General features: G+C 43.6%; 1 protein-coding gene across 5 annotated transcripts in view; it reads left to right on the forward strand.

Moving 5' to 3' along the window:
* Positions 1 to 24,333, forward strand: part of agap1 (ArfGAP with GTPase domain, ankyrin repeat and PH domain 1) — a 698,786-nt gene that overhangs the window by 541,881 nt on the left and 132,572 nt on the right. For all 5 annotated transcript variants that reach the window (XM_078228959.1, XM_078228960.1, XM_078228957.1 and 2 more), the window contains one exon: positions 12,058 to 12,219. In XM_078228959.1, coding sequence (XP_078085085.1) covers positions 12,058 to 12,219 — 162 coding nt within the window. The remainder of the gene's footprint in view (positions 1 to 12,057; positions 12,220 to 24,333) is intronic.

The following is a 24,333-nucleotide window of genomic DNA, read 5'->3' on the forward strand; positions in this document are numbered from 1 at the left end:
CTTGGGGCAATGTTCTGCATAATTCTGGTACAGTTCATATTGTGGATCAGCTTCTAATGATTACTGGAATATTGTGTACAGTTCTGGATGCCACACCAAAGGAAGGATGTGAACGTGTTGGAGAGAGTGCAGAAGAGGTATACAAGAATAGTTCCAAGGATGAGAAACTTCAGTAATGAGGATAGATTTTAGAGGTTGGGACTGTTATCCTTGGGAGAGAAGATTTGATAGAGATGTTCAAAATCCCGAGAAGGGCTGGACAGAGTAAATGGGGAGAAACTGTTCCACCTTGTAAAGGGATCGAGAACGAGAAGGCACAGATTTAAAGTGATTTTCAAAAGAAGCAAATGTGATGTGAGAAAAAGCTTTTTCACACAGCGAGTGATTAGGGTCTGGAGTGCACTGCCTAGAAGGAGGCAGGTTCAATTCAGGCATTCAAGGGAGCTTTAGATGATTACTCGAATAGAAACAAAATGCAAGGGTACAAGGAACAGGCAGCGGAGTGGCAGTAAGTCATGATGCTTGTTTGGAGAGCCAGCGCAGACACGATGGGCCAAATGGCCTACTTATGCACCATAACTATTCTGTGACACTGTTTGTATCGATACCTTCACAGTATAGGGTTACCAAAACTAAATGTGTATCTTGATCAAACATCACCTGGCAAGTTAATGTGATAAATTTTTGTTAAATGGCAGTTGTGCTCAGAACAATGAAAGGTTTTCCGATGCAACTTTTGGTTATAATGGCTGGAGTGTGGGTGAGTCTAGCACCTACAGGTGCCACCTGCTTTGGTCACGGTACCAGCAACAGTGCAGATCTATCTAAAGGTCGCCATGCCTGTAGAACCAGTTGTGTTTGTGAAATGGGAGCCATTTGTTCTGGACATGTGATTGCTCCACACATTTTTAATGTCTTCCAGTTTGTGACAAGCATTCCTAGATCAGACTGTCTGGATCTCGAAAATTTTGCCTCCTTCAAAACTGTTGCATGTTCAGATAGGTAACGATTGGGCCAGCGTGACATAAATTTCCTTTCCCTCTGACCGTGATTGCCAATGGAAAAGCCAGGCATTCGTATAACCGGGAATAGATTTGCACTATGTACAAAACCCAAATCTAGTCGGAATTGGGTTAAAACTGCTCCAATTCAGTTCACTGAGGAACCTTAGGGCCAGGTAATAAGGGACTTTGATCTCAATTGTGTCCTTGAGGTGAAAGGTCAGTTTGCTAAACTGCTGCACCATCCAGTTCCCACTCGATAACTTTTATTATTACGGTTTATTACAGTGCTTAGATGCTCAGGAGTGGCACTTGCTGCTTTGACCAGATTTCCAACTACATATTTGGATACTTGCATAGTCCTAATGGCCTCCTGGCATGGAGGGCTGCACACACAGTTGATCATGATAGAAGATAATGACGGAGCGGGCCGTTAATCGTGTACAGTTAATTGTAAGGTTTGAGATGGCATCTTGTCAGCAGAGATAAGTTGTCACTTTTCCAGTTCAGCTGAAACTAAATGATTGTAAAATAAGTTATGGGTGTCCTTGGGCCTGTCTGGGGAATGATGGCTGAGAACGCATTCTGGTCCCATCAGTCTCGGGCAGGCTGCTTGATATTTATGTGAACTGAATGTTATTTTATTCCCCCTCTAGTCATGCTTGTCAGCTTCCAGAGTGAAAAGTGAAACCACTTTCCCAACTCGTACTTCAAGTGTCGAAACGCAGCGATTGCAGATTATTATTTTTTTTGAACATTGATGCCCGATTGGGAAGAACTAATATGAGGCACTGAATGTATGGAAGAGTCGCAAATGTCCCTCCCCTGTGAAATGGAACCTATGAGTTTTAATGCTCCTGTCAGAGCTGGTTTAGAAGCAAAAATGATGGTGTAGTCATCTAATTTCTGCCCCTTTTTTAGATAACTTGTAGCAATCAACCTTTTCACGCTTTGATTGATACAAGGCAGATGCCTGTTTTATATTCAATCCAAGTCAGATCCGTTGCTTTAAAGGGAGATAGAGCAGACACTAATTTACAGTCTCTGAATTAGGCTGTCTTTACTGCTGTTTTCAATGTTACAAAGTTAGATTGATGGAGCTACACCTGTTACGAAGGTAAAGAATAGTCAATTGGCAAGTGGCTCGAGTACTGCAGTTTGCCATGTAAATCTTACAGAGTACTGATCTTACCCCATGGGTCTCAATCCATGACAGGCTTGACCTCCTAAGAAACAGGAGCACACTTTAAGTGCCAAAAACGTCAAAGCTTTTGATTTTGGGACGGCGCTGTTGAGATTTCAAGTTAAAGGGATGTTTCGGTTGACCCACTCAGAGAGCTTGGTCACCCTCTTTCACCAGTCTCGCCCATCCCAACACTGTGGGCAGAGCTGTGCCAAAGTGTGCCTTCTATCATTGCTTCCAGTACAGCAAAGGTCCCTGGCGTTGTGAGGCAGCAGTGCCAACCACTGTGCCACCACGGCACGGTAGCACAGTGGTTAGCACTGCTGCTTCACAGCTCCAGGGTCCCGGGTTCGATTCCCGGCTTGGGTCACTGTCTGTGTGGAGTTTGCACATTCTCCTCGTGTCTGCGTGGGTTTCCTCCGGGTGCTCCGGTTTCCTCCCACAGTCCAAAGATGTGCAGGTTAGGTTGATTGGCCAGGTTAAAAATTGCCCCTTAGAGTCCTGAGATGCGTAGGTTAGAGGGATTAGCGGGTAAAATATGTGGGGGTAGGGCCTGGGTGGGATTGTGGTCGGTGCAGACTCGATGGGCCGAATGGCCTCCTTCTGCACTGCAGGGATTCTATTCTATGATATCACCTGAGGATCAAACATCAGGGAAACAGTTCTTATAACATCTAGGATTTCAAATAAAAGCTTCCATATACACTAGAAAGAGCTTGCATTTATATAGTACCTTTAGTGACCTTAGGATGTTCCAAAGCGCCTTACAACCTTACAGCCAAGGAAGTACTTTGAAATGTAGTCACAATTGTTGTAATGAAGGAAACGTGACAGTCAATCTCTGCACAGTAACATACCACAAAGAGCAAATTTGTTTCCTGCCTTACAGCAGTGGCTAGAACAGATCATCTGTTTATTATATAATTGAAGATTAAATACTGGCTAGAACACTAGGGAGAGCTTCCCTGCCGCTGTTCAGAGTAGTATCCTGGGATAGTTAACGTCCAGTTAAGAGGGCAGGTGGGGCCTGGTTTTTACATCTCATCTGAAAGGTGGCACCTCCAACATTACAGCACGCCCTCAGCATTGTACGGAGAATGCCAGTCAGGGGATGTGTTCCAGTCCCTGAAGTGGAAAATTAGCCCCCAGACTTCTGAATCAGAGGTGAGAGGGCTGCTACTAACCAGAGTAAAGTAACGTATCCCTAAAAGGAAATTGTGACAGCTTTTTAAAACGGCAAAGCATGTGAATCTCTTCTCTGTATCCCTATCAATGCGGTCCATTAGAAGAATGAAGTTTCCTGCTGTACATCACTGTAATGTGTAATAAAAGTAATCTTGCATGGAAAGATAACATCTTGGTGCTCATCTGTGGCAACTCCAGGGATGTGCTTCAGGCCTCCATGCCAAGACGTTGCTTGCTTCCAGCTGTACACACAACCAGGTCCTTGGTGTAGTAGTGTTTGGAAGAAGTAGAAAGCAGCCCCTAAGGACATTTAAAGAATGGAATTTCACCACCCATGTGCTACACTGAGTGATAATCATTTAGGGCTGTGGTAAATGCGTGTTTCCAATTGGAGGGGAGGCAGCAAAGTGCATTGTTTGTGGGGTTTTTTGAGGCGTCTAGTGGGAAGTATTTGACTGCAGTATCATTAGGAGCGTAAATGAAGTATAATGGAGATCAGTATAATACCTAGAGACACGCAATTGTTCAACAGTTTCTGGACAGGTTCATAGATTGTCGATATGGTTTGTATTAATAGAGGATAATAATACATTGATTGTGCTGGGGTTTGGGGCTCTGGTCTAATAACTTAGATATTCATATATTAGAAAAGTAATAGAACTTAGTTCTAATTATCACTTTTATTAATTGGACATAAACATTTTGAATTCCGATCTCGGATTTGTGGTCAGTGTTTAAACAAGATGCTTACTAGAGACCTTGAAGAAGGCTGTCCACAAAGGCTGCCCATCCAGTGACCTCCAAGGTGTCATTTTCCCTGTCTCCAGACGCAGTTTCAATCTGGACTCTCCAGGCATGCCGCAGCCAATCGCATTGAAATATTCACACACAGCGAGCCGGGAAATGAAATGCACTTAATACCCTTGACTTTTAAAATCTTGCAGATGATAGAATGGTTACAGCAGAGAAAGGGGGCCATTCAGCCCATCATGCCTGTACTTGCCCCCTGAAGGAGCAGTTCACCTAGTGCCACTTCCCCGCCTTCTCCTTGCAGTCGTGCACCTTACTTTTCAGATAATAATTCAATATCCTTTTGAAAGCTTCAATTAACCCTGCGCTCACCACACTATCTGGCACTGCATTCCAAATCCTAACCGCTCACTGTGTGAAAAGGTTCCTTCTCATCTCGCCATTGCTTCTTTTGCCAATTACCTTAAATCTGTGCCCTCTTGACTCTCGATCTCTTCTGCAAGGAAAATGGTATAACAAAATAAATGATTAGGAATGGATTAAGCTAGAAGCTAAAAAGTGGAATTGAGTATCATATGGAAAAACTTGACATCCGTGGACAGAAGACTGCTTTTCTGGGTCGGTGAGGGTGACTAGCAGTAATTATGAAATAAGTATTCCATTAAAATCCTAGCTACACTTAATTCAACAAAATATAACTTTTTCAATGGATTTTCAAGTGTGACCTATCAGTAGCGATGAATTCCATTGATTCCATGATTGTAGTTTGGGGTGGGGGAATCCACAACAGCGTACCCTCAGGAGAAGCATAAAATCGCAGACAGCAACCTCTAGATCTCCATGTTATTCTGCACATGTGTAGAGTCCAGAAGTTTCAGTGGAGTAATGGTGACGGTCTCTGGTTTCACCATCATTACTACTGCAAAATCCATGATGGTGTTTATCAAATTGATGAATTTCTAAAGTAATTCCCTGAGCATCATAATTCTGTTCAAATTGTAATATTATTCACTATGAAATGCAGCAAAATACTTTGAAGAGCGATTAATATGTGATGTAACAATTCATTGCAACGCAACAGCCTGTCACAATTTTCAAACATAATCCTCCATATCAGTTCCAATCAAATGTATGCATTTCAAATCTTGCACAGTGTCAGTGAACAGTGATATATTTCGTGTGTCAATTATCAATGTTATTTTTAAGGGAATGCAGACAGTGCAGTGAGTATCAAGTGGCGTACTTTGTGCAATTGAGGGGTTCAGGTGGTTCAGTAATGCAGTAGTGAACAGCTGGGAGTGAGTAATAGGGTAACAAAAGTGAAATATTGTGAATGCTGGAAATCCAAAATAAGAACAGAAAATGCGGGAAAACACAGATCAGACAGCATCCGTGGAGCATGAACCAGAGGGTGGAATTTTCTCATTGTTTTCCTAAGTTTTCTCTTGGGTGGGAAAAGCAGAGCGTAGCTCGCCAGCTGTCTTGCTGGCTTTTCCCGCCAGGTTTTCAAGCACCTTGAGAAAAAGAATGGAAGGAGCGGGACCCACGATGTCAGTTGGTGGGGCAGGCTTTGAATGAGCCCGCGCTGCCAGCTATCTCAGCGACAGACAGATCGGGGCACCATTTTAATGGGAATGGCCCTGCCCACTCCTTGGGGCTGTACCTGTCTGTGCGCCCCCAGCAGGGACTGTTCACCAGGTCCCGGTCGGTCCAGACCTGTTGTAAACCCTGCCAATGTGACGTCACGCCGACTGGGGGGAGTTCCTTACCTTGTGAGGGGATAATACAGCAGGGGAGTCCACTAATGATATTTTAATGCATGATAATGGGGTTTCCGGCCTTTCATGGTGGGAACCCCAGTACCTCATTGGAGGAGGATGGTGACAATGGCAACAGGAAATCTTGCCAGTGTAAAAGCTATTTGGAACTCCCATTTGATTCTCCACCCCCAACGGCTTCCCTGCCCTCCAAAAATGGGGTGAAAATCCCCCCCAGGGTTCAGGTAAATGACCTTCCTTCGGAACATGAGCAACTGGATGGTGTTCACTCCCTCTTTAAGATATGTAATGTAAGACCAGGGGATAGGAGGCATAGCTTGGATGTCATTCATAGCAGTGTGTACACAATACAAGAGCATCACAATTAAAATGGGCAGTTCATGGGCAGTATACACAGTGTATATACAGCACAGAAAGTGGGCAAAGTGTCGGAAGAGCGGTTCCTTGCAGAAGGGACCTGTGATGGTAAGTTTGCAAATCCTGTTTGCCTACTAGGGAAACATGCTCAAGAAGGAATATTTTGAAATGTAACTACAACATTGCAGCTCCAACTCTCCCTCATTTCTTTCAACCTGGCTCTCATCAAGAACATTGAACAGCTCAATCTATTCTGCCCTGGTCTGTAGAGGGGTGTTAAACACCCCTGAAGGGCCTGGACACAGCCGATTGGGTGAAACTGTTCGTGAAAGGATTGAAAATGAGAGGGCACATTTAAAATAACTTGCAAAAGAAGCAAAAGCGATTGAGAAAAATGTTTTTTCAAACAACACATGAACGTACAAATTACCATCAGGAGTAGGCCATTCAGCCCCTCGAGCTGGTTCCACCAGTCATTAAAGGCATGGCTGATCTGATAGTGGCCTCAATGCCACATTCCGCCTACCCCTGACTGGTTAACATCGGGAATGCACTGACTGAGGGTGTGGTAGAGGTAGGTTCAATCGAGGCATTCAAAAAGGAATTCAACTTTATTTGAAGAGAAAGACTATGCAGGGTTATGGGGAAGAGGTGGGGGAATTACATTTGGGGAGTTTCTCTTTCAGAGAGTTGGTGCAGACACAATGGGCCAAATGGCCTCCTTCTGCAACATAACAATTCTGTGTGATTCTGTGATTAAAACTTGAGTGTCCAAGAGTCACTTCTTTTTAAATTTTAATAATTTTTCCATCGACTCCCTGCCCAAAAATATAGGTAAGTAATATTCGCAACCAGGGGTTCCCAAGCGCCTCCCGGTGCCAGTCTAGACCTTGCTACTACCTTTCCAGTTTGGTAACACCAGTTGGGGCAATCCCCCTGTAGGAACTTGCACACTCAAATATGTGATCCATATCGAGGTTCTGTTGCATCAAACCATCTTTGCTTTCGTACATCTTTATCAAGGGGATAAATTCTAAAGTTTCTTAATGTTTTGTGATCTCAAAATCAAACAGAGTTCAAGGAATTAATGTTACATTAAGGCTTTGGGAAAGAAATTGCCAGTGTCTAGAGGAGCCAGAAGGGACATGACCAATGTAAGCTTGACTATCTATACCAGCTCAAGTATTGCTCAGGTTAATGAACTCCCACTCCACACACCCCTGTCCTCCTCCCCAACTGCAGAGAAGTGCCTCTCAAAAGGTCATGTGGCAGGAAGGCCATGCTGTGTTATCCCCAAAAGAGTGATCTGAGAGGAACCCTTGGAACAGGCAGACAGTTGGGAGACTTAGCAAGAGCTCCTGGGCAGATCTTTCTAACTTAACTGGCTTTGGGTTGCACATCTGCCCATGGAACAAATTGACTGCTGAAGATAGTATCTAGAGTTATCATTACAGTTTAACACATGAACAAACTTTCAACTGAACTCCCAATGGTGGATCTAATAATCTTTCCCCTTTTTGTGCTTGACAAATCAGGCCAGTTTTTGAGGTTTCTGGCTCATTTTAATGCAGAAATACATAATGGATCCTGGCCATCTGACTTGTGTTCCTTTTCTTTGAAAATTATGCATAGGTTTTGTGTGTAAGATATATTTCCAATTATAGCTAACATTTTCTTTGGCTCCAAACTAGACTGATACATCAGTGCTGAGTCTAGAAATTGATAATTATACAGCAATGTACAATGATTTGGAAATGATTTGTGATGCTTATTTAAAGAAAGGATGGTTTTGACAGTGTTGTGTTTGTAAGGATATGATTGTACAACGAACCAGCACAAACTGTTCTCCTTCTTCAATACTTCCACTCTCCCTCTTTCCCCCCACCATCATTCTGGAGAAACTGAGGCCAACTTTAATGCCACCTTCATAGAGTTTGAACGTTGTTTTTTGCTGGGCCTGCAGTACCAATGAGTGCCTTTGGTATTGGTCATCATGCAGTGTGATGGTGGCTGGCTTGAAAACCATGTATTTCAGCAGCCACCAAGTAATTCTTGATATCTCTCGGGCCCCAGGTTTGATGGTCATAAAAACCCACATGACCATAAGACCATAAGACCATAAGACATAGGAGCGGAAGTAAGGCCATTCGGCCCATCGAGTCCACTCCACCATTCAATCATGGTTGATTTCAACTCCATTTACCCGCTCTCTCCCCATAGCCCTTAATTCCTCGAGAAATCAAGAATTTATCAATTTCTGTCTTGAAGACGCTCAACGTCTCGGCCTCCACAGCCCTCTGTGGCAATGAATTCCACAGACCCACCACTCTCTGGCTGAAGAAATTTCTCCTCATCTCTGTTCTAAAGTGACTCCCTTTTATTCTAAGGCTGTGCCCCCGCGTCCTAGTCTCCCCTGTTAATGGAAACAACTTCCCTACGTCCATCCTATCTAAGCCGTTCATTATCTTGTAAGTTTCTATCAGATCTCCCCTCAACCTCCTAAACTCCAATGAATATAATCCCACGATCCTCAGACGTTCATCGTATGTCAGGCCTACCATTCCTGGGATCATCCGTGTGAATCTCCGCTGGACCCGCTCCAGTGCCAGTATGTCCTTCCTGAGGTGTGGGGCCCAAAATTGCTCACAGTACTCCAAATGGGGCCTAACCAGTGCTTTATAAAGCCTCAGAAGTACATCCCTGCTTTTGTATTCCAAGCCTCTTGAGATAAATGACAACATTACATTTGCTTTCTTAATTACGGACTCAACCTGCAAGTTTACCTTTAGAGAATCCTGGACTAGGACTCCCAAGTCCCTTTGCACTTTAGCATTATGAATTTTGTCACCGTTTAGAAAATAGTCCATGCCTCTATTCTTTTTTCCAAAGTGTACGACCTCGCACTTGCCCACGTTGAATTTCATCAGCCACTTCTTGGACCACTCTCCTAAACTGTCTAAATCTTTCTGCAGCCTCCCCACCTCCTCAATACTACCTGCCCCTCCACCTATCTTTGTATCATCGGCAAACTTGGCCAGAATGCTCCCAGTCCCGTCATCTAGATCGTTAATATATAAAGAGAACAGCTGTGGCCCCAACACTGAACCCTGCGGGACACCACTTGTCACCGGTTGCCATTCTGAGAAAGAACCTTTTATCCCAACTCTCTGCCTTCTGTCTGACAGCCAATCGTCAATCCATGTTAGTACCTTGCCTCGAATACCATGGGCCCTTATTTTACTCAGCAGTCTCCCGTGAGGCACCTTGTCAAAGGCCTTTTGGAAGTCAAGATAGATAACATCCATTGGCTCTCCTTGGTCTAACCTATTTGTTATCTCTTCAAAGAACTCTAACAGGTTTGTCAGGCACGACCTCCCCTTACTAAATCCATGCTGACTTGTCTTAATCCGACCCTGCACTTCCAAGAATTTAGAAATCTCATCCTTAACGATGGATTCTAGAATTTTGCCAACAACTGAGGTTAGGCTAATTGGCCTATAATTTTCCATCTTTTTTCTTGTTCCCTTCTTGAACAGTGGGGTTACAACAGCGATTTTCCAATCCTCTGGGACTTTCCCTGACTCCAGTGACTTTTGAAAGATCATAACTAACGCCTCCACTATTTCTTCAGCTATCTCCTTTAGAACTCTAGGATGTAGCCCATCTGGGCCCGGAGATTTATCAATTTTCAGACCTTTTAGTTTCTCTAGCACTTTCTCCTTTGTGATGGCAACCATATTCAACTCTGCCCCCTGACTTTCCTGAATTGTTGGGATATTACTCATGTCTTCTACTGTGAAGACTGACGCAAAGTACTTATTAAGTTCCTCAGCTATTTCCTTGTCTCCCATCACTAGATTACCAGCGTCATTTTGGAGCGGCCCAATGTCTACTTTTGCCTCCCGTTTGTTTTTAATGTATTTAAAGAAACTTTTACTATCATTCCTAATGTTACTGGCTAGCCTACCTTCATATTTGATCCTCTCCTTCCTTATTTCTCTCTTTGTTATCCTCTGTTTGTTTTTATAGCCTTCCCAATCTTCTGACTTCCCACTACTCTTTGCCACATTATAGGCTCTCTCTTTTGCCTTGATGCATTCCCTGACTTCCTTTGTCAGCCATGGCTGCCTAATCCCCCCTCTGATAACCTTTCTTTTGTTTGGGATGAACCTCTGCACTGTGTCCTCAATTACTCCCAGAAACTCCTGCCATTGCTGTTCTACTGTCTTTCCCATTAGGCTCTGCTTCCAGTCGATTTTTGTCAGTTCCTCCCTCATGCGCCTGTAATTACCTTTATTTAACTGTAGAACCTTCACATCTGATTCTGCCTTCCTTCTTTCAAATTGCAGACTGAATTCTACCATATTATGATCACTGCTTTTCACGTTTACCCTTTTACACTATGTTTTATGGATTGCTGCTGTCAGTGTCCTGCCAGGGCTGTAGTTGTGTATCTGAATGAAGCAACTACATGTTGTTTCCCCACCTGTGAGTTTAGAGCCCGTTTTTAAATCAACCAGCAAAGTACTGGAGTCAGCAAAGAGATGCAGGAGATCTTCGTAGCATTGTCAGTCTTCCAGGAATTCAAGATAAATCTCCACAATGCAACTATGAGGAACCCAGGGAGAAACTGTAGCAGCGTTAAAACATTATGATTCCTATTTTCTTCTATTTTTCTTCATTTATTAGTTACAATAATATTGGATAAAATGGCTGTTTGACAGCCAAACGTCATCCAGTCACATAATTAACAGATTGTTCACCTTCCAGTTGACAAGGCACCCCAAGGATAACAATGGTGGAGAGAGTGGTTGGAGATGGTCAATAAGAGAGACAAAGAGGGGCAAAAACATAAAATGACACAGTTCTAAAGAGAGTTAAGGGACAGAGGGGCCTAGGGAAGCCTATGCATCGATAATTGAAGCTGGCAAAACACAGAGTGTGGTCAGGAAAGCATAAGAGGTCTTGAGCTTCATAGACTGAGGTTTTGAGTACAAAAGCAGGGAAGTTATGCTGAACCTTAACAAAGCTCTGGTTAACCACAAGTCCACCCACTTCTGAGCACCGCATTTTAGGAAGGATGTCAAAGTCCTTGAGAGGGTGCAGAGGAAAGTCAAAGGATGAAGGATTTTAGTGACAGGTTTAGATTGTTCTCCTTGGTGGAAAGGAGATTGCAGTGAGATTTGATAGAGATGCACTATATCATGACTGATTTAGACAAAGTAGACAAAGACAAGCTGTTCCCACTATTTGATCATACAAAGACACAGGGACACAGATTTCAGGTTTTGGGTAAGGGAGGATGTGAAGAAGACTGTTTTTGCTCAGTGAATAGTAATGATCTGGAACTCACTCTGTTGGAAGCAGAGGTGATGAGTAATTTCGAAAGACAATTGGATGAGCACCTGAGGGAAATAAACAGGCAGGAATATGGGGATGGCGGGTGCAATGGTACTGACTGGATTTCTCTATAGAGAGTCATTATGGGCTCGATGGGCCTCCTTCTGCACTGTAATAACTCTCTCTGACAAAACTTCCAGAAATACGTCCAAGTAGCATTTGCTACCTAAAATCTTCCACATCTTTATTGACTCCAAGAAGGGTGAGATAAGGTCATTCTTTGTTGCAGTGTACGGATATAAAATACTTGAGAGATCAGAGACTGTGTGTGATGCCAGTATTTCAAATGTCAAACCCAGTGAGCTGGAGTTAGGATTTGCCTTTAGTCCATGTGTCAGAAGTGTTGAAAAGTCATTGTGCTGGAACATTTCTCATGATGTTTTCTTTTGGATTTCTGTTGAAGACACCGGCCTGGGAGACTCCGTCTGTTCAAGCCCCAGTATATCAAGCACAACCAGTCCCAAGCTAGAGCCTCCACCTTCGCCCCATGCCAACAGGAAGAAGCATCGCAGGAAGAAGAGCACCAGTAATTTCAAAGCAGATGGCATCTCAGGCACAGCAGAAGGTAACCCACTTGAACATTCCTTAATACTGTTTATCATTGACTACAGTCAAATTGTTTAAGTGGTCCTTGATATAAAGAAAGGGAGCAAGAGTTTAGGACACTCAAGCATTCAAATTCCTTCTTATGTGCGTCTGTGATTCACTTTGAAAAGGTTCCCAAATCTGTTGTATAATAATTTTGGCCAATTTTTAAGATTGTTTATGACGAAGTCGGTTCAGTTCAGTGGTCATTGACATTGGGAATGTTGCTTACACAGAAAGTCTGGACATGGGTTGTTGCTTCATGTGTTCATCTCATGGTGGGTTCCTGAAACAGCCGAGCAGTTGGGAGTGCAAGTATCTTTTCTTCCTTTTGAGAAAGCAGGAGGTGAATTGCTCTGCATTGCTCTTGCACTCTCCTGCTTGGCAGGGTTTTTTTTATTCGTTGGTGGGACATAGACGTCTCTGGCTGGCCAGCATTTATTGTCATCCTTGTTTAGAGGGCAAGTGAGAGTCAACCACATTGCTGTGGCTCTGGAGTCACATGTAGGCCAGACCACATAAGGACGGTAGATTTCCTTCCCTAAAGGACATTTGTGAACCAGATAGGTTTTTCCGACAACCTCAAGAATGGTTTCATGGTCATCAGTAGATTGTTTATTCCAGATATATTTTATTGAATTCAAATTCCACCATCTGCCATGGCGAGATTTGAACCCGGGTCCCCAGAACCTTAGCTGAGTTTCTGGATTAATAGTCCATCGATAATACCACTAGGCCATCACCTTCCTCTACAGGGTGTAGGGCAAGCTGTCCATCATCTTGATTGGATAGTGCTGGGAGCCAGTCTTTGCTCCATTCTTCTGGTCAATGCCACCTTTCAAGAGACAACATTGCTTAAGTGGGGCATTCTTGTGAGACAGTGAGAGTCAGTAGACATCGCATGATTCTTGCAAAATACTGCGGATGTTGGAACCTGAAACAAAAACAGATGAAATGCTGGAAAATCTCAGCAGGTCTGACAGCATCTGTAGAGAGAGAATGGCCAACGTTTCGAGTCTGGCTGACCCTTCGTCAGAGCGCAGCATTTTCTGTTTTTATATCGCATGATTCTTTCCCTGTTCCACTCAACACACAAGAAATTCCAGCAGTGGGGGCACTAGGGAGTGATTGAGAGTTAGAACCCCAGTTGTGGAAGGGTTGTTGTAATGGGAGATTTTAATTTCCCCTATATGGACTGGGACTCACTTAGTGCTACGGGTGTGGATAGGGCAGAGTTTGTAAGGAGCATCCAGGAGGGCTTCCTGAAACAGTATGTAGATGGTCCAACTAGGGAAAGGGCCATACTGGACCTGGTATTGGGGAATGAGCCTGGCCAAGTGGTCGATGTTTCAGTAGGGGAGCAGTTCGGGAACAGTGACCACAATTCAGTAAGCTTTAAGGTGCTGATGGATAAAGATAAGTGTAGTCCTCAAGTTAAGTTGCTAAATTGGGGGAAGGCTAATTGCAACAATACTAGGCAGGAACTGAAGAATGTAGATTGAGGGCAGATGTTTGAGGGCAAATCAACATCTGGCATGTGGGAGGCTTTCAAGTGTAAGTTGATAGGGATTCAGGACCGGCACATTCCTGTAAGGATGAAGGATAAGTATAGCAAGTTTTGGGAACCTTGGATAACAAGAGATATTGTGAGCCTAGTCAAAGAGAAAAAGGAAGCAATTGTCAAAGCTAGGAGGCTGGGAACACACGAAGCAAGTGTGGAATGCAAGGAAAGTAGAAAGAAACTTAAGCAAGGAGTAAGAACGGCTAAAAGGGGTCATGAAAAAGCATTGGCCAGCAGGATTAAGGAAAATCCCAAAGCTTTTGATATATATATATATATATATAAAGAGCAAGAGGGTAGCCAGGGAGAGGGTTGGCCCACTTAGGAACAAGGGAGGGAATCTATGCATGGAGCCAGAGGAAATGGGCGAGGTATTAAATGAGTACTTTGCGTCAGTATTCACCAAAGAGAAGAACTTGGTGGATGATGAGTCTGGGAAAGGATGTGTAGATAGTTTGAGTCATGTTGAGATCAAAAAGGAGGAGGTATTGGGGTTCTTGAGAAACATCAAGGTAGACAAGTCCCCAGGGCCTGATGGGATATACCCCAGAATACTGAGAGAGGCAAGGGAGGAAATTGCTGGGGCCTTGAGAGAAATCTTTGTCTCCTCACTGGCTACAGGGGAGGTCACAGGGGAGGTCCCAGAGGACTGGAGAATAGCCAATGTTGTTCCTTTGTTTAAGAAGGGTAGCAAGAATAACCCAGGTAATTACAGGCCAGTGAGCCTTACTTCAGTGGTAGGGAAATTATTGGAGAGGATTCTTCGAGACAGGATTTATTCCCACTTGAAAATAAGCGGGCGTATTAGTGAGAGGCAACATGGTTTTCTGAAGGGGAGGTCGTGTCTCACGAACTTGATCGGGTTTTTCGAGGAAGTGACAAAGATGATTGATGAGGGTAGGCCAGTGGATATTGTCTACATGGACTTCAGTAAGGCCTTTGACAAATTAGGGGCGGCACGGTAGCACAGTGGTTAGCACTGCTGCTTCACAGCTCCAGGGACCTGGGTTCGATTCCCGGCTTGGATCACTGTCTGTGTGGAATTTACACATTCTCCTCGTGTCTGCGTGGGTTTCCTCCGGGTGCTCCGGTTTCCTCCCACAGTCCAAAGATGTGCGGGTTAAGTTGATTGGCCATGCTAAAAATTGCCCTTAGTGTCCTGAGATGTGTAGGTTAGAGGGATTAGTGGGTAAATATGTAGGGATATGGGGGTAGGGCCTGGGTGGGTTTGTGGTTGGTGCAGACTCGATGGGCCGAATGGCCTCTTTCTGTACTGTAGGGTTTCTATGATTTCTATGAAGTCCCTCATGGCAGAATGGTGCAGAAGATGAAGTCGCATGGGATCAGAGGTGAGCTAGCAAGGTGGGTACAAAATTGGCTCGGTCAAAGAAGACAGAGGGTAGCAATGGAAAGGTGTGTTTCTGAATGGAGGGCTGTGACAAGTGGTGTTCCTCAGGGATCAGTGCTGGGACCTTTGCTGTTTGTAATATATATAAATGATTTGGAGGAAAATGTAACTGGATTGATTAGTACGTTTGCGGACAACACAAAGGTTGGTGGATTTGCGGATAGCGATGAGGACCATCAGAGGATACAGCAGGATATAGACCAGTTGGAGACTTGGGCAGAGAGCTGGCAGATGGAGTTTAATCCGGACAAATGTGAGGTAATGCATTTTGGAAGGTCTAATACAGGTAGGAAATATACAGTAAATGGCAGAACCCTGAAGAATATTGATAGGCAGAGGGATCTGGGTGTACAGGTACACAGATCACTGAAAGTGGCAATGCAGGTGGAGAAGGCAGTCAAGAAGGCATACGGCATGCTTGCCTTCATCGGCCGGGGCATTGAGTTTAAAAATTGGCAAGTCATGTTGCAGCTTTATAGAACCTTAGTTAGGCCGCATTTGGCTATAGTGTTCAATTCTGGTCGCCACACTACCAGAAGGATGTGGAGGCTTTGGAGAGGGTACAGAAAAGATTTAACAGGATGTTGCCTGGTATGGATGGCATTAGCTATGAGGAGAGGTTGGAGAAACTTGGTTTGTTCTCACTTGAGCGACGGAGGTTGAGGGGAGACCTGATAGAAGCCTACAAGATTATGAGAGGCATGGACAAAGTAGATAATCAGAAGCTTTTTCCCAGGGTGGAAGAGTCAATTACTAGGGGGCATAGGTTTAAGGTGTGAGGGGCAAAGTTTAAAGGAGATGTACGAGGCAGATTTTTTGCACAGAGAGTAGTGGGTGCCTGGAACACGTTGCCGGGGGAGGTAGTGGAAGCTGATACGGTAGTGCCTTTTAAGGGGCGTCTTGACAAGTACATGAATAGGATGGGAATAGAGGGATATGGTCCCTGGAAGGGTAGGGGGCTTTAGTTAAGTCGGGCAGCATGGTCGGTGGAGGCTTGGAGGGCCGAAGGGCCTGTTCCTGTGCTGTAATTTTCTTTGTTCTTTTGTTCTTTGTTTGCATTCTCTCTCAAGAACTGTGCTCACATTCTGGCCAGTTGCAGGACCTCCACTGCTACATTGTCAGACATCAAAAACTCAACACAACCCGTAATAAACACTTCCTTTAATGTAGACTGAACCATCTAATGTTGCTTCAAAGTTGCTGTTTTTATGCATTTACTCCCTGGCTAAGTCCCAAGTTCTAACCCGAGATCCAGAGACACCATCACAGAATGTTTTCCCACAAGCGTTGATAGTGTTTTCATTTTGCAGCGTCCATTTGAGCAAGTTTTGCCTGCCTCAAGAAGATTGAAACATGCCAGGACCTGATGCCCCTCTGCCTCTTCCCTGCCATGCTCTGAGTTTGCAGCTATAATGCAGGTGGATATGAAATATAGTTCGGAGCAGCAAACACCCTTTGCAGCAATTCATCAGTAAACTAGCTCTTTAATTGCCAGCTTTGAGGTGTCAGGAGATGATTGCTGGAGGTACATATGACTTGATTCAAAATGGTCCCAGAAAATCATCAAGTCCATCTCCCAAAACTGGGCCCATCAGGCTGGCATGAATTCAAATGGAAGTTGGGTTTGGCCAAGTGGGCCATTGGTGTGGCATGTTCCAAAAATGTATTCTTCACCTTAATTGACATGTGAACAATGTGCTCATTTGCTGTTTGATTGCATTTGTTTATTAATGCTCTTGTGTGTCGCTTTGGGATGTTTTACAACACCAAAGGCACGATATAAATGCAGGCTGTTGTTGTATATGATGAGCCGGTTCTCCGTTATGTATCATGTGATGCTGACTGGAAAAGTGAAACGATCAGCATCAAAAACCTCTAATCTCGTCCGCAGCTGGAATTCTCCGGTGCCGATGCACTAAATGGAGTGTTGGCTGAGCGCCAAATTCTCCATTCTCGCTGGCAGCGGGGCAGGAACAAACGAGATCAGAGAATCCCGTCCCAGGTGTCTTGAGTTCTAATCAAACCATTTTTTGATCACTTGGCTTGGCCCTAAGTTCTGGAATGTGCTCCTTACACCTTCCCAACTCTACCTCATTCTCCTCCTTTGAGACAGTCCTTACAACCTATGTCATCTGACTTGAAATCTCCTTACGTAGTTCTGTCTCATTTTTTATTTGATAAGGCTCTTTTGAAGCAATACGGGCGTTGTGGGGGCAATGGTGGTGATCATAGATGTTGTAAATCTTGAAGTTGTGTTTATTTAACTGTCAGCACCAGTAAAAGGGGTAAAATAGTTCCTCCCATTCCATTTTCCCTTTGAATGGGATATGATGCCATTGCAGTAAGACATTCAGGTACTGCCTCACCACTTCACACTTGCTCTGTGGAGCAAATCAAATGGATGTGACCTGTAAGTAATCTAACTGTCAGAGTCCAGGCTTTAGAAGAGTCGCAAATGAGAAAATATTAAGTCTCTTCCTTTAAACCATAAAAATTGCAATTACTAATATAGGTGATTAAATCAGCAGGCATAACCCAAAATATTAAATTGATAAGAAATTGTGTTTTTTTTTTTGCGTTTCCATTTCACACATCACTCAGATCAGCTAATCAATCATTAACTTGCAGAGCTTTAAAGTTCACTATTGGTTCCAGATATTTGAAACCTTCATTAGCATTTCTTTCAGAAGAAAGATTTCATTTGAGTGCAGTACCAAGACTCAGTCATCATTTAAAAGTTCTGGGTACTGCACAAAGGTGTCCAACGTCTTAATGAACTGCCAGGCCTCGCCAAGTACTTCAGCTAAATGCTGATATGAAACTCGTAGTTGTTTTAGTTCAGTGATGAGACTGTGGCTCAGTGGGAGCACTGCCACTTCCGAGTCAGGCGGTTGTGAATTCAAGACCCCATTGCAAAGACTTGAGCACAGAACCTAGGCTGATACTCCAGTGCCAGACTGCATTTAAAAGATCCCATTACATTATTCAGAGAAGAGCAGGGAGTTGCCCCAGTGTCCTGGCCAACATTTACCTCTCAACCGACCCCACCAGAAACACCTATTGACTTGCTGCTTTGTGTGCAGATTAGCTGTGGTTATCCTATATTACAACAGTGACTACACTTCAGAAATAGATCATTGCCTCTGAAATGCTTTTGAACATTCTGAGGATGTGAAGGGTGAGGATATAAATGCGAGCGCCGAGTCTCTGACCCTTCAGAAAATATTGTCTTTCTCGGATCCAAAGGAAATAATCTCACACTTCCCATATTGAGCTCCATCTGCCACAGTTATGTCAATTCACGTAATCTGTCCATCTCTCTTTACCTCTCCCATCTATAGAATTTACTGTTTTATGTGGAAAATTGGATATACAACTCTCTATTCCTTCACACAAGTCATGAATGTGTATCTGAAAGTGGAGGATTCAGTGCAGATCCCTGGGGAGCATGACTTCTCAAATTTTGCTAATCAGAATATGTCCTTAACTCTTCCCTGCACTCCCCATCTCCGTCCTCACCCATTACCAACCCATGACACAGGGTTACCTCCAATTCCTGGCATTATCATTTTTATTAAGAATCTCTTTCCCAGAACCTTATCAAATGCCCTCTGGAAGTCTATATCAACAGCATTTGTGGACTGTCCCTTAACCATCTTGCTTTGTCTATTCAAAAAATGTAACCAGATTAACCAGGAGGGTAAACATATCTACCTTTCGCAAATCCACAAAGACACTTTAAATCAGACCATTTGTATCAAAGTGTTCAGTCACTTTGTCCCTGCTGATGGATTCCCGTAACTTGCCAATTAGTTATATTATACTAACAGCCTGTAGGTATCAGATTGCTCTCTCTCTCTCCTTTCTTAGATACTGGAGTGACACTTGACATTCTCCAATTAAAAGGCACAATTTCTGAATTTAGAAAACTTAGAAAATTATAGCTATAATGTCCATAATTTCTTTATTTCTTTTAATACTCAAAGGTCAAAACCATCAGGTCCTGGAGCTTTGTCTATCATAAGTCCCGTTGTTTTCTCCATCCTGTTTGTCCTTCACTTTTATTAAACCCATTAAGTTCCTCGCTGTAACTTATTTTTAGGTTCCCTAGTATAGCTAATCTCTTGTCCTTTCCGTTCATGATTACGAATAGTCTTGGTCGCCTCCTCATTTTTCAAGTGTATCCTGGCTGTAACGAAACCCTGCCAATGTTTGTGCGAGAGTTTTCCAACCTAAAACACTGGGTTTCCCATGGTGTATTGTATTTTGGATATTAGCAAGAAACGTTTGCAGAAACAGTGAAAACTCAGATCTCTCTTTCGTTAAACACATAAAGAGTATTTAATAACGTGGAAGAAAGATCATAAAACAATATAAAGAGCAATCATATACTTCGTGAAACTGACAGTGAGCACTTAGTCCCTCAAAGACTGAAAACCCAGAAGTATCTGTTGTCCCCATAATCGTGAACTCTGCTGTGACCCCCATTTCTCAAGCAACAACCATAAACCCATTGGTCAAATCTAGCCAGTGATTACCGTACAGCTTAGGTGACCAGGATTTGGGAATGGTCTTTCGTTCAGCGAAGAAAACGATCTTTTCATGGGGAGAATGTGCAAACTCCACACAAACAGTCACCCAAGGCTGGAATCAAACTCAGGTCCCTGGCGCTGTGCAGCAGCTGTGCTAACCACTGTGCCACCATGCCACCTTGATGTTACCCTGAGGCAGTTTCTGGTAGAGAATTGGGAATATGGGAGACTTGGCTTGTCTGTTTAAATTGAATCTCCTGGAGAGTGGTCACCATGCTGTTGAGCCCAGCACAATGATATATATAAAAGAAAAATACTGTGGTTGCTGCAGATCTGTAATAAAAGTGGAAAGTACTGGAAAAGCTCCGCATCTGGGGAAAGGAAAACAGGGCCAACGTTTCAAGTCCAATTGCCTCTTTAGAACTTAACTCGATGGAACTTTGGAGTTCCGAAGCAGAGTCATATTGGACGTTAGCTCTCTTTCTCCCTCCACAGATGCTGCCAAACATGCGGCATTTTTTCACCACTTTCTGTTTTTATTACGATGAAGCACCTTGTTGTTTGTGATTATGTGTACACAGTACTCAATAAGTCTGGCATTTCCTATTATTCATTATAGCCTTGCTTGCATCTGTCTCTAATGGGCAGAATTCCCCTTTACCACTCTCTTCCTCCGAATATATTTATAAAAGCTCCTGCTGTTAGCCGTAAGATTCTTTGCAGTTTTTTTAAACTGCATTCCATTATTACAGCTTTCACGTTCTTTGTTTTTCTAGATATCCTAGTCTCCTGACTTTTCATTTCACCTTGCGTTTATTTGAGCCTTTTATTTTAGACTTGCATCATATCATAGAATCCATATAGTGTAGAAGGAGGCCATTCAGCCCATCGAGCCTGCACCAACAACAATCCCACGGAGGCCCAATCCCCATAACCCCATGTATTTATCCTGCTAATCCACCTGACACTAAGGATTAATTTAGCAAGGACAATCAACCTAACCTGCACATCTTTGGACTGTGGGAGGAAACCAGAGCACCCGGAGGAAACCCACGCAGACACAGGAGAATATGCAAACTGCACAGACAATCACCCGAGGCTGGAATTGAACCCGGGTCCCTGGCGCTGTGAGACAGCAGTGCTAAACACTGTGCCACCCTGTGCTGTGTTTCTTTCACTAAAATTATCAGCAGGAAGTTTGAGATTACTTATTCCTCCAAGATTCGGGTGAACCGGTGGCACAGTGGTTAGCACTGCTGCCTCAGAGCGCAAGAGACCTGGGTTCAATTCCCGGCTTAGGTCACTGTCTGTGTGGAGTCTGCACATTCTCCCTTGTCTGTGTGGGTTTCCTCTGGGCGCTCCGGTTTCCTCCCACAGTCCAAAGATGTGCAGGTTAAGTTGATTGGCTATGGTAAATTGCCCCTTAGTATCGGGGGATTAGTAGGATAAATATGTGGGGTTACGGAGATAGAGTCTGGTGGGATTGTTGTTAGTGCAGGCTCGATGGGCTGAATGGCCTGCTTCTGCACTGTAGGGATTCTATGATTCGATTCATTCCTCTTGCATTGATCATCTGTAGCAACACTTGATATTTAGACCCAACCCATTGTTTGTAAGCCACATTATACAGCAGTAAAATTGTCAATTGGGTCAGGAGTAGGCCAGCAAGGAAGTCGTAAGTTAGATCCCTCTTAAAAGTGTGGATTTCTTTGAAAATCTTCAGATCAGCGAATATTCCCTCTTTCCCTTCTGAATGTGCTGATTCATGGGGGATGCATTGGTTACTTTCAATACCTTGTCCAAAGAGCCATCCTTCGCACGTGAGCGTTGGCCATGTGTGTAGATAAGCTCATCAACTGTGACAGGCATCACAACTGCTTTCCCAGAAGTTACACTCAACTGAGGGAAAGCTGACACCTGTTTTATGTCCACTTACTAACACAGCAACAGTGAGGTCAATTGCCACCTGGCTGAAATTGGGTTACTGGGCACATATCATTGATCCCAGCCAGATCTGCTTGGCTTCATAATATCCCTGACTGTGTCACTGGGGAAGCTGATGTTTTAATAAAACTCCTGAATGTCTGTAATATCATTTCGTCACACTTTTACTAATAACGAACATATGCTGACGTAGTTGCTTCTGATGTGAAGATGACTCACGTTGTTCTTCCCACCCTGCTCCAATTTTTAAATTTTGTACCCGTTCCCTGTTGGATTTGTGCAGACTTTCATTGCCGAAAGTTATCTCTCCCGTGGGATCTCCCTGACCTTCGGATTTGTGTTCTTGATTTTAACCCCAGTTTTCAGTGACTGATAAACCATTTTCAGAGACCATCTAGGACAATGCTGTAGGGTTCATTATAAATTACAGATTAAAACTCCTGGTTAGACATGTAATCTTGATTTGCCAGGCTCTGAGATGAATAGCCACTGATTTATGCAAATGGTTGGTGACAGGGTAACTGATTCCCAAGGGCCCATCAGGTGCCTTCCCAAAGCCTGTAGTGACAACTGGTAAACAACTGCATTAAGCTTGGCAGCAAATAATGTTTCAATGACACGCATGTTAACATTTGTCAGTGCTGATTTTTGATCAGAGGCATAACTTGCACAAAATGAATTGACTGTTACCTCATTATTTGCCAACTGTGAGAGGTTAAATACACAACTGACTTGCCTCCTTAAGAGCACACAAGTATACAAATTCGATAGAATGTCTAGCTGGCGTATTTAAAATCTATAAATCACTGAAGGTCAGGGGACTTACTGAACCTTCACTGGTGGGGGTGGGGTGGGGGGGGGGATCATTCTTAGCTCTGTGTAAACTACGGAAGGGCAGGACAAGAGCCTGCTGACACTTGCTTCGTTGTTAGACTGCAAACATTGCTCCACAAGGAAAATGCTCTTTGGTAAAAAAAATGCCCTTGCCTAATTTTTCGTGGCAGTGATTGGTTGTTGCAGAAATCCATTTTGAACAACCTCACATTAAGAAGCCATTCATATAAGTTCCACCCTAATTACAGTCATTCATAACCAGCACTTAAAGAGCGAGTGCCACAATCAGGGTTCCTTTGAGAACAGTTTTTAAAGAATTGTCATCAGCTTTCCCTTCCTGCTCCTCAGCCCCAATGTAGAAACACACAGACAGATTCTCTCAGTTGATCTTAGGTTTGGAATGGTTTTCAGTTTAAACCCATATCATCAGGTGTTGTTGTGGGGATTAACTAGCAAGGGGAATGTATTAATTTTGACAGTGCGAGAGAGCTGAGGTAATGTGTATGGTCAAAATGACATGATCAATGAAGTACCCCAAAAAATAATTTTGATCAGTCCGGCTCCCTCACCATGTTCAGATAAGCACCTCCACCTAGTCACCGTCCTGCATTATGGACTGTATCTCTACTGATGTTAATCCAGCTCATTCGCCCTGGCAGGTTGCCAATACTTATCATTGATGACCAAGACCTTACAGCAGCTAACCTCAGCATCTTCAGTCAGGTTCAGCAACTCCTACCTCAGCTCCATGCTATTCTGCCCCATGTTAATACTTTCTATTAATGAATCAGCTCCCTTGCACTGCAGCAACTCATTTCTTCAACAATACCGTTGGTGCTCCTTTCAAAGCCAAAATATTCCAGAATTTGACCAAAACAAAAGTGGTCAAAAGTGGCAGTTCATGAGAATTCTTCAGCACTGTGTTTGTAACTGATTTTTCTTTTAACCAATTCAGTGTTGTATATGGAAATTTTAGGGCCTCTTTTCCAATGTGGAGTTTCCTGTAAACCTGTATGAATTGGAGAGATTGTGTTATTATAGCAACTATTCTGACATTGATAAGTGATCTGATTTCAGCCAGTCAGCCTGAGATCAAACAAGAACAGAGGATGCTGGAAAAATTCAGCAAGTCTGTCAGCATCTGTAAGGCGAGAGTGTCTGGAGTCCATTTGGCTGTTTGTCAGAATGGGCCTTTCTTCCAGATTCTGCCAAACCTTCTCGGTTTATCCAGCATCCTCCGTTCTTGTTTCAGATTCCAGCAGCTGCAGTATTTTGCTTAATTCAGCGTGAGATCAAATCAGGTTTGCTGGTAAGAACTTAAATGTGTAGATTTTATCATTGCTGTATTAACATTAACTAGAACTGATGAGAGTATCTATTTTTGTTTTGTCCGAGAGGAAGGCTGTGAGTGCTAAGTGTCTTTGGTGCTCAGAATCATTATCTAACTTTCTCTGATCGAGTGCAACACAGAAAATCTCCCTTTACTCTGGTCCAAAAAGTGCATCGACCTGCACCTCGGCAAACCCCTCGCACGACTGCCACACTCTCGCTTAGATCCCTAATCTGACGGCAAAAGGAAGTCGGTGTTTGTGTTTTCATCAAAGTGGTCATTTCCTTTGTGATTTTTTCAATTCTTTCATGGGATCTGATTATTCACTGGCTGGGCCAGCATTTGTTGCCCATCCCTAATTGCCCTTGAGAAGGTGGTGGCGAGACACCCTCTTGAACCGCTGCAGTCCATGTTCCACTCCTTAGCGGGTTTGCTAAGCCATTTCAGGGGACTGTGTGTGTCTGAAGTCACACTTGATTTGATTC

This window comes from Mustelus asterias, chromosome 14 (assembly GCF_964213995.1).
Source record: "Mustelus asterias chromosome 14, sMusAst1.hap1.1, whole genome shotgun sequence".
Classification (NCBI taxonomy): domain Eukaryota; kingdom Metazoa; phylum Chordata; class Chondrichthyes; order Carcharhiniformes; family Triakidae; genus Mustelus; species Mustelus asterias.